This window comes from Mesoplodon densirostris, chromosome 6 (genome assembly GCF_025265405.1).
Source record: "Mesoplodon densirostris isolate mMesDen1 chromosome 6, mMesDen1 primary haplotype, whole genome shotgun sequence".
In the NCBI taxonomy this organism is placed as follows: domain Eukaryota; kingdom Metazoa; phylum Chordata; class Mammalia; order Artiodactyla; family Ziphiidae; genus Mesoplodon; species Mesoplodon densirostris.
The window spans coordinates 111,108,393-111,119,517 of NC_082666.1; the positions used below are offsets into that span (position 1 = coordinate 111,108,393).

Below are 11,125 nucleotides of genomic sequence, written 5' to 3' on the forward strand. Positions count from 1 at the left end.
CAGTGTTGCTGCCTGGACCTCACTAGAGAGCTCTCACCAAACCAAATGCCTCCATGAGGGCAAGATGGTGAAGACCAGGAGTCTCAGCAAGTGAAGGTCTGACAAAGTATCTCTGAACCTCATGCTAGAAAATGGGAATAACACTATCTGCTCTGCTATTTCACAGTGCAACAAATGAGAAAAGCACTTGGAAACTTTGTAACTAACACAGTGTGTGTGTGGGGGGGGGGGGTATCATTAAGCAACTTCCAAACTATAATTGAGAAGTTGGTACTTTGATACAGAACAGGCCCATGAATTTAGACTACATTAAAAAAAAAAATCACTTACCCCACAATGAACATAGTTCTCTCCCAAAAACTCTTTCATGACATGTTTGCCAAAGTCCACTATGTTCTGTAGGTGCTGAAATATTTCTTCCGAGGTCTGCAAAAGAGAAGGACAAGAAGACCTCAACGACCGGGAACTCCTAGACTCTGACACCACCACAAGCCCCTGTCACATACAGGGCTGCCATGGATGTGGCCACAAAAAGCCACCAGTGGCCCTGGACCTGGAGGAAGGTGAGCCTCACCATGAAGACTGCCACACTCACTGGAGCTTCTGTCCCACGGGGCCCCCAGGCCCACCTCTGTGTGTACTCAGGGCCCCACGTGATTGTGAAACCATATGTTTGAGAACCGTATCTGTGCCCTGCCTTCCTCCCCACCGGGAACACACGTGGATCCCGCCAGCAGCCCGTGCACACCTTCTGAGGAATTCGACTCTAAACATCTGTCCCATACAAAAATCAGTAGATATTTAGATTTTATTCTTCAGCTTCTAGATGTAGAAATAAAAGATTTTCTCCTCAGAGGTTCTTAAAGAATCAATAAGCTGTGAGATTTAGGTGAGACAGGAAATCATCCCTGTATCCCTCACTCTGACCCAAGGCGAGAAGTACAGAGGGTTGATCACAGGTCTCGCTCAGGAGTGCCAGGCTGTCTTCTTCAACCGCAGGCTGGGAGGTGCCCGACACGTGGCTCAGGCTCTGGGGAGGTCTCACTCGGAGCTGCCACCCAGGCACCATACAACAGGCAGACCACAGTCTGCATTCCAGGGGACTACTGTATTAGAACGAAGCCTGACCAAAAAAACCCAGAACACGCCCAGTGGCCTCCATACGTAGAGCTGTGGACACAGGGCTTCTGACAAAAAGCTCTTCTTATTGACAGAATTCACACACACAAGTCCCCACAAATAATGCAGCTGGCATCACACAGTGCCATTTATATGATAAAGAAAGGCGAATTGTTACCTTGGAAGACATCGCCTCAATAAATGTAAACAGGAAAAACTGAAAATAGAGGCATCCAGAGAACGCTGGCCCTTCACCGAGGCTAGGCTCTGTAGACCCTGAGTGGGGACAGAGGGGAGGGGAGGGGGGCTAGAGGCAGCCTCCGAGATGTTTCTAGTTTCCACCTGGATTCCACAGAAACAGAACCACCCTGCACAATTCTCTTCAGCAGCTGCACCCTCCCATCCTGTGCCATCTTTCTCTGCACTAACCACACTGTCCCCAGATCTCACTGCAGCCCCACTGGGATGGCAGCCCCCAGCTTTCTCCCACAGTCCCCACTTTTCTTTCTATGAAGCCAACCTGCAAGCGCGCCCCTCATTTGCACAATCAGCCACCACGGATACCCATCAGCCATCCACCTCACCTTCTTTTCTGGCTGTTTCTCCATAACTCAGACGAGGTGAGGTGGTGACTCATGTCTCCTACACCCTGATCTTGAGCCCAATTTCTACTCACCGCCCAACAACCACCAGCCCTGCCCCCACTGTGTGGGTGTGACCTGCAGCTCCTGCCTCTTCTGCCCTTTTAAGATAAGAGCCTATGCTCACACCTAGCCCCTCTGGACCTCCCTCCTTCCCCCCAGGCCATGAAAGAGTAAAGGCTCCCACAGGGCTATGCCACATTGACCGCTGAGACCACTTAGATAAACACCACAATGACATCCCGCCTCAATGTAGAGAGACACTGAAACTCAGTGGTCAGCAGGCATACAACAGCACAACAATGGCTTTCTGAGGGTGTCCACGGTACTCTGCCTGGTTGACTCAGTGAATAGAAACACAAGGCTCCACCTGAACTGCCTGTTGTGACTTGTAACACTGACTGTCTACTATAGCATCACAGATTTCATTTTCATTGATACAATTCCACAGATGAGGAAACTTAGGCAGCAGGGTGTAAGGAAATCGCCAAGGCAAAGCCAAGACCTGGCCCTGGGTTCCCCAGCCATAAGCAGAGCTCTCTGAACTAGTCAGGGAGGCTCCTGGCTCAGTACCCAGGGACTAACCATGATGACCCACAGTGACCCCAGCAGGTCAAAGTGCTGAATCCAGCACAAAAGATGGACACACTGCTTTCAGCATTGAATGCTTGTATCATATTCAAATTTCTAAAGTTAGCATTAAAACTTCTGCATCAGAAAAAAATCAAAGTTTTCTTAAATAATTATTTTAATGATTGGGTGGCAAATCCACTGATCTTACCTTCTTCCTATTAGGAGGAAACTTCAGAAAACGAAGCACCACACAACGCTATTGGAAAATAAAACAAAGTCTGGTTAGTACCCACCCAAAGCCCGGGGATAAGGGTGGGTGGCTGTGGATAAGGAGCCATCCTCAGCAGTGCAGATGCTGGAGGCCCCACAGGCAGCCAGTGCCCTGGGGAGGAGGTGGGGGCCAGTAATGGGCCACACGTCTGAAGACACAGAGCAACCAGGAAAACCTGTGCTCTCTGACCTAGCCAGCCCACTCCCAGTAATTTATCTTAATTAAAGATGCACAGAAGATTTTAGCTACTGCATATAAAAGTACTGTTTATAATTCCAAATAAAATGGAAACAACCTAAACATCCAACAATAGTAGGATGGTTAAATACAGAGGGACATATTCCAGACCATGAAATACTATGCCATCATTTACAAGAAAATAAGGAAGATCCATATTTACAGACACAAAGGTACAGTCATCATCTACTGATAAAAAAAAAAGATTACAGAATAGGGCTTATAGAATGAAACTATCTTTATAAATATGTACATACACGTGTGTGTGTGTGTGTGTGTGTGTGTTGTGTGTGTATGTATTAGAGAATGATGTATGGGTATAGTTCTATTTATGTAAAGCTCAAAAGCAGGTAAGACTAAGATCTCTGGCAGGTGGGATGGTCCCTAAGAAAAGCTCTAGAAGGGGCTGGTCATGAGAATACGGGTCCATGTATTTTGTCATAATCAAGCTGTAATATACGCATATGATCTGACCGCTTTTCTGTAGATTTATTACTCTTCATTTTTTAAAGTTTGTAAAACAATAAATTTTAAATAACGTATGTGCATGCTGAGTTTGTATGAACTGTCTGAAAGGCCTTCAGAATAGGTAACCGCGTGTCCAGGTAGCACCAACTGGGAACTTTTTTTTTTTTTTTTTTTTTTTTTTAATTTATGGCTGTGTTGGGTCTTCGTTTCTATGCGAGGGCTTTCTCTAGTTGTGGCAAGTGGGGGCCACTCCTCATCGCGGTGCGCGGGCCTCTCACTGTCGCGGCCTCTCTCGTTGCGGAGCACAGGCTCCAGACGCGCAGGCTCAGTAATTGTGGCTCACGGGGCCAGCTGCTCCGTGGCATGTGGGATCTTCCCAGACCAGGGCCCGAACCCGTGTGTCCGGCATTGGCAGGCGGACGCTCAACCACTGCGCCACCAGGGAAGCCCCTGGGAACTTATTTTTTAAAGTTCTGTTTATTTGGGTTTTCCAATTTTTTACAATGCTCATATAACATACATTACAAAAATGTTTTTTAAAAAGGTTTAAAAAATGGAAAAAAATAACCTTTTAAACCAGTACAGCCTTTGAAATGCCATTCTCCAAGGAAATAACCTGGATGTGTTGCGGAGTCTTGGTAATGGGGGAGATAATTCCTTGTGGACAACTTTGGAAACCACTCCCATGGAGACAGGGAGTTCCAGGCAGAAGGGCTTGGGTCGGGAACCTGGACTGTGCCCAGGGAGAAGCAGTGAGCAGGAGGAGGACAGCAGAGGTGCAGGGGCTCAGGCACTGTCTGGAGCACTGGGATCTAGGCGGGGTGGGAGGAGCTGGTGATTGAAGAGGCTCAGAAAGTGCAGCTTTAGAACCCAAAACATGGCTGAGAGCAAGGAAGGCCCATAGAGACGAGATCCGTTTCCCTAGCCCACAGCCCCCCGGCACTTCCTGCCCCACTCAGATGACGCACACTCCTCTCAAAACCCCAGACATCCATCACCTCCCTGAGCCCCAAGCTCAGACTTGGGGAAGCAAAGGTCGAGGACATGCACATGGCTCTAACCCCTCCCAAATCCAGGCAGGCATCAATATTCGATCATGGGCATCAACTGGCCAAGGAGTCCATCAAAATTCAAGGAGAAACAAAAGCTGATATGCAGAAACCCTAATGCTAGGCAACTTTCCAGAAACTCAGCCCCCCTAAAAGCACACTCACTTCTCACCTGGACTTCACTGTTTCTCAAGACCTGCTAAGAAATTCTGAGTGTCATGTTGTGTCTGCTTCAAGGAAAACTGCTTTCTCTAGGGACCCATTTAAACCCGTCGCCAGAAACTGCCCACCTGCCCCATAAGAGCTGCAGTGTCAGCCTTGAAGTCCAGGCTCCACAAACACAAGCCCTCAGTGGGCACACCTGTTCTGGACGGCGGGTGCTAACTGCCCCTTGTAAAGGTCTGACTGGGCTGGACTGGGGGCCCTGTTACATGCCACGAGGCTGGCCATGGGACCAGACAACACCTATTCAAGTGGACAACAGAGAAAAGGTGAGAAATCAACCTCACCAGTCCTGGTTGGCACAAAGACGCAGTTAGTCCAAGGGCCACCCATGGCATGGAGTGGGACTGATCCAGCCACCCACGGGGAGATTCCCATGAAGGAGCCGAAATCAACACATAATCTGGTAAGCACCAGGGCCCTGCCAGCTCACAAGGTCTTAACCAGTTGTGAAGGAAACAACTCCTTTCCTTTTACACTAAATATCTGAAACCGATTTTAAAACATACCCTCTTCATAGTGTCTAGGCTAAAATGCTAAGAACGTGAAGGGAAAGGGGTGAGACTAAGAAGAGGGGCTTAACGAGAGTTTCTGCACAGTCTGGGGCAGAAGCAGCTCTTCCCCGTTCCAAAGCAGGACAGGGAACCTTAGGCCAGGGCCACACCTTTTCTGTCCTTGAGGACAGAAAATCATGGTGTGCTCTCATACTGTGGAGCACTAGATGAAAATCAAAGATTTTAACAAGCTGAAAAAGTCCATGAATGGAGAAATGACACCTATAAACACATACACATTAAACCACCTCAAAACGTACAACACGCCACTTATAAAAGGAGTAGAAAGCATTCAGTGCTGTGAGGGTCCCAGGCCATGGCGGGGGTGGGGGAGTACTGGCATGTCACGTGCCAGGAGGCCTAGGAGATGTTCCTTCGATCCGCTCTGAGAACCCACCCAAGTCCTCAGAACACCAAGACATCAGCAAAGCCTGGCTCACAACAGCTCTAAAAGCACAACAATGTGAATGTCTGACAGCCCAGAACTCTGGCTCCCTAAGCGCTCTGCAGCCTTGAAAACTTGTGTGAAGAATTATCTACATATTTATGCCGTAGGGTTGAGTGAAAAAGCAGAAAACAAAAACAGACAGATAGGATGCTTAAGTACCCAATAAAAGCATATAATAGAAGGCAGTGCACCAAGTATTAACAAAAATTATTTTCTTAGTAGGGAGACATTGGATGCTTTTTACTTTCTTCCTTCTGGTATTCTGTATTTTCTGGGGCAGAGAGAGGAACAAATGACTGGTATTAAATAAAAATAAAAGACCACAAAAACAATATATAAAAGGGTCACCTGCCCATGTGAAGCCCAAGGAAGGAAACTTGTGGGTGGAATTAAGACTCCAGGGCCTCTTGGCAAAGACAAGGTGTGAAGTGATCAGTCACTGAAGCCTCACTGCTGGAGGACAAGCCCGCGTCAGGTCTTCCACCAGAGTGAGGATATAACCCAGGACGGGGCCCCAGGAAGACCCCAGGGAAGCAGAGATCAGGCAACTTTCAAGGGAAAGGGAGACAGATAAACACAACAACAGAAGGAATCGACCCTCAGGGTGCTGCCCCAGGCGTCCCAAAATGGCTCAGCCCTGCTTCTCAGTGAGGCCACCACCCACAGACACCCCACTCGGGCACAGCCCAGGTCTTCCATCAGAACACCCGTGACAGAATACCAAGCCAAGTCACTTGCCTCTGCTGACCAGAGGCAACCAGAAACACACCCCAGGGCCCACAGAAAGATAAGAGGGACAAGGTGTGAGACGCATGGCTGGGCTGACAGCCTCAGACAGAACAGATGGAGGGTGACTCGAGACATCTCAGAGAGCAACCGTCCCCAACCTTTTTGGCACCAGGGACCAGTTTTGTGGAAGACAATTTTTCCACGGCGGGGGCCGGGGGTGGGGGGGAGGGTGGTCCAGGCAGTAATGTCAGCGATGCAGAGCGGCAGATGAAGCTGCGCTCGCTTGCCCGCCACGCGCCTCCTGCTGTGCGGCCTGGCTCCTAACAGGCCTCGGACCCATACCGGTCCACAGCCCGGGGGCTGGGAACCCCTGTCACAGAGGGGAGCCAAGGACTCCGAAGGGAGGCCAGACGGGAGGTGGAGACCACAGGTGGGGACAGCAGGTGTCTGGAATGGGCAGGACGTTTTCCTTCCCAAGTTTCACCTGCCTGTATGGACCCACAGCTGCCTCAGGACTGAAGCAGACACAGATGCAAGTTGTGAGGTGGGGGACAGGACAGTGGAGGTGTAAGCCCAGGTGACATTTGGGGGCAGGACACTCAGGGGCTGCAGCAGAAGAGGTGTTCAGATGGTCCCTAAAGGATGGAAAATCCAACAGCCACAAGAGAATCAGAATGTTTTATAAAGACACACCACAAATGCATGGAACGCACAGTGAGGGTGTCGTAGAGTGGAGCCTTCAAGGACCCCAGGTTCTCCAAGGCCACAAGATGGCCACAGAGCAGGTGTCCAAACAAACCAAGAGGTAGGTGACCCAGTGCTGTGGTCTCGTCCTTCTGCAGCGGAGGAAGAAGGTATTGTCGGGGCGGGGGAAGCGACCATGCCACCTTAGGATACCAGACCTAGACCAGCAGACCCCCACATGCTAGAAAGGCAGAGCTCAGCACTCACCAAGGCCAGGACTGGAAACCACCAAAGGGAATATATTTTGGAAACAACAAATCCTAACCATTCAACTACAGGTGATCCCAGGAATAAAGACAGGGCTACACGCGCAGCTCTCCAATAAGACATCACCAAGAAGTCACAACAGCTGTATCAACCTGTATGAATATCATTAAAAATCTCAAATGCAGAATAAGTTACTTGTTAAAAAAATATATACTACAGGCAACAGAACGTTAAGACTCTTTCTACTAGATTCAGGAGAAAATTAAGCCCAGGACTTGGGAATACGCCATTAAAAAAAGAAAGAAAGAAAAAAAAAAAGAGAACAACTCATTTGCTTCCAACAGCTCCATTAAGAAGTATGATCTACAAATCCTAAAACACAAGAGAAGAGAAACACACAGCTCCTGACTGCCTGAACCCCATATCTTCAGGACAAACACCCCAGGGCATCAAAACAATTGCAGAAAGGATCTGAAGCCCGATCAGAATCTTAGAAAGGCTATAAAACCTGAAAGATCAGGAACAAACTTTTGATAAAAGATCTTGGTTGGCGGCTCTTTCATGTTATCTCTGTCAATAAGGAGGAAAACGTCACAACAGCTTAGTGTGATAAAGGGATTGGGCCCCTGTTTGCCCTGCACCCTAGAGACGAGGGCAGCTGGAAGGCAGCTCAGTGCCTGGGGAGGAGTCTCTGCCTGGCCTGCCCTGGGTGACTCCCCCCACTGAAGGCACGTACGAGATCAAATGACAAACCAGACTTACAGTGACCGTCACAAGACAGGATGCTAAGCCAAAGCGAACAAGACCAAGGTAAAGAAGGGTCACTGCAGACGTAAAAGCACCACCACCACACGGAGAGAAATCCCACTTGGCAGCAGCGCACTTGAGGGCAGCGCCAGGCTTCGTGACCACAGCTCAGCATGAACACAAGGATGGCACAGCCACCAGAACAAGTGACAGCACCCTCGGGCTACAGTAAGGAAAGGAAAGTACATGCCCACAAGGGAAATGCCCTCGCCCAAGACCCCCCACAGGGTCAGTGCCGGGGACTCCAGGCACCCACTAGAGTACAGTGCCAGGGTGGCTACAGCCTTAGAGCACCTCAGAGGGTCAGTGCCGGGGCCAAGGGCCAGTGCCTGGGCAAGGGTTAAATTGCACAGCTGGACCCAAGGATGCTGAGCACTGGGCCACACAGGAAAACTGACAGCAACCTGTCAAGAACTGGCATACGGTACAGGTCTCACACTGTCATCTCTTACTGCCCAACCCTGAGCACACACCACACTATGGCCTCCTTCGGCCTGCACTTAGCTCCTCCATATCCAGGCCCCATTTTCTACAAGTCCTGTGCTCCTGGAAGCCTCCCAACCCACCAGCCTGGAAGGCTGTCTGTCTGTGTCTTATCCCATGTTCCTTCAGTGCAGATGCCAGGCCTCTGGACTGGCTGGCTGAAGGTATGTCGGGTTCTGACACTGGAAAGGAGAGGGGACACAGACTCATTACTTTTTAAGGACCTTTCCATGCTGAAAGTAGACGATGACCCCTCTGAGAAAGAGACCATCTCCCGATCTGAAAGAAACCTGGTGAGGGTCACCCTCTACTTCAGAATGAACGAGGTGGGTCTGGAGAGTCCACCCATGGGAGCAGAAATACTTGGTGCTCACCCACCTTCTTCTATCCCACTCACACACACACACGCTCTCCTTGGGCACAGCAGGGTCCCGAAAGCTGCCTTCCAGGGCTCTGCCCTCCCTCAAGGCCCAGGCAAAGCACAAACGTTTCTCCACACCCAAGGGGCAGAGTTCTCCCTTTACTCAGCGCCTTCACTTGGTGGGAACCTTTTCTTACGAGACTACTCGTGATGATAATCTTCAAATTCAAATGATGAGCTAACAACCACCAAGCAGGAATGAGCATAGTAAAGCAAATTTAGATTTAAAATAAAGAATGAAGAGAACAGGTACAGGATAGCCTGATGACTCAGTTTAAAAGGGGAGGGAAAAAAGGAAAAGGAAACATGACCCTAACACCTGGGGCTGTGCAACAAGGGAAGGGGCCAGTTGCCCTGGAGGGTAGACACATGCTTGTCAGGGACAATGGAGAAGGCATCTGAGTGCCCAAGGCCTGGTGTTCTTTTACGCTGAGTCTGGAACTTGCTACTTCATCTGATGCTACTTTTGAAACTCAGTACATTAGCCAAAAGAAGCCTTAATTGGCTTTACATAAAATGATGATATACCATGCAATCTTACTGAGGAATTGGAAGATGAGCTCCCCATAGGAGCTGTTGGGCTGGGTCAGAGCTTTTAACCGCCAAGTCCAAGGTGGATGATAGTTATCACTTGCATAACTTGTCCAGCTCCTCATCTTTCTAGCAATTCCGCAAAGGGGATTCTGTTACTAGTTCCACTTTGCAAATGCAGAAACTGAGCCTGAGCCAGGCAGTGGTAGAACTGGGATTCTGCCCAGCTCTGTGTAACTGCAACTCCCATACTCTTAAGCCCTCAGTGACACCTATCACTCCTCCCCCAGCCCACCACATTCCTGCCTGGTTGTATTAGACAGCAAGATGTCAGAGAGATCTGGGCCTTCACACAAATCCACAAGCTTCTCTTCCCGGATTCAACTCACTGGGAGTCCTCACTGCACTCTCTGAAACTCTCTTCCTTACTGAATTAAGAAAGGGAAATTCTTTAAATTCTAAAAGATTCTGGAGAAGAACCTGTAGACAATGCTCCACTAGTATTAACAACAGCAGCAGGAGAACAGCAATTCCCTGCATCTCAGGGAGGTAACAGCTCCGCAAGCACTTTGCTTCTTTCTCCTGACCTTGCCCGTACCCTGTATCTTCCCTAAGGTTACTCCGGACGGCCTCACCGCAGCTGGGCAGTCGGAGGCGGCACCGTGTGAGGCCGGGATGGGGAGCGTTGGAAGGACGCGGAACAAACCGGGGGGTGGGGGGTGGGTGGGAAGGTGACACTGGGGGAACAGTGAACCGATCTGGAGGGAGGGGAGTGCTGGGGAGACATGGCACCAACCTAGGAGGAGGAGAGCGCTGGGGGGACGCGGAACTGAACTGGGGGAAGGCGGTGACACCAGCGGGACGCGGAACTGACCCGCCGGGGAGGGGTGATGGTGGGGGGACGCGAAACTTATTGCGGGGCAGTGACACTGGGGGAACGCGCAACCGACCGGAAGGAGGGCTGCTGGGGAACCGATCCGGGGGTAGTGGGTCCTGAGGGGATGCAGAACCGACCTGAGCGGAGGGGGCGCTTGGGGGACGCGGAACACACTGGGAGTAGGGTAAGGGCCCTGAACCGCGCCGACAGTCAACCGCTCACCTGTGCGTGGGCCACCACTAGGCTCTTGTTGCCTTCACCGTGGTACCCCCATTCATTCTCGTCCATCTTCCCCTCGTCCATCCCACGGTGCGGCCCTGGAGCCTCGCGGGGCCACGAGCTGAGGGCCGCTGGTTCGCCTAGGCACCAGCCGCAGCCGACCGGGGAGGAGCTCCTGTCAGCCGCCGCCTCAGCTAGACCCAGCCGCCCGCACTCGCAGGCGCTGGCCGCCGGAAGCCACGCCCCCAACATCTCCCATGGCCGAGCCGGGCAACTTCCGGGTTCGTGCCCGCTTCTCCTCTGTTGACCACGGTGGTGGATGGACTGGCGGCCATCTTCGGTGCTGGCACAGTGACTCACTTCCGGAGCGCGATCTTGAGAACCGGAAGAGAGGCTTCCGGCCTGGGCGCCGGAAGTGAGGCAAGCGGGAGGAGCCGTCTGCCACCCGGCGACCAGGGCTGGCCTGCTGGGGAGCATGAGTCCAGGCGGGCTGGGGTTGGAGTGGTACCAGCGCGCTAGGAGCCA

General features: G+C 51.0%; 1 protein-coding gene across 2 annotated transcripts in view; it reads right to left on the minus strand.

The window, feature by feature from the left end:
- The window catches only part of IPPK (inositol-pentakisphosphate 2-kinase), a 49,611-nt gene extending 38,778 nt beyond the window's left edge, over positions 1 to 10,833 (minus strand). Inside the window, exons 1-3 of one of the 2 annotated variants that reach the window (XM_060102413.1) lie at positions 10,604 to 10,833; positions 2,542 to 2,589; positions 331 to 426 (exon numbers count right to left, since the gene is read on the minus strand). In XM_060102413.1, the coding sequence (XP_059958396.1) occupies positions 331 to 426; positions 2,542 to 2,589; positions 10,604 to 10,684 (225 nt within the window). In that variant the 5' untranslated portion in view covers positions 10,685 to 10,833. Of the gene's footprint in view, positions 1 to 330; positions 427 to 1,297; positions 1,384 to 2,541; positions 2,590 to 10,603 lie in introns of those variants that run through there. The other variant, XM_060102414.1, reaches the window with a different exon arrangement.
- Positions 10,834 to 11,125: the final 292 nt, after the last annotated feature.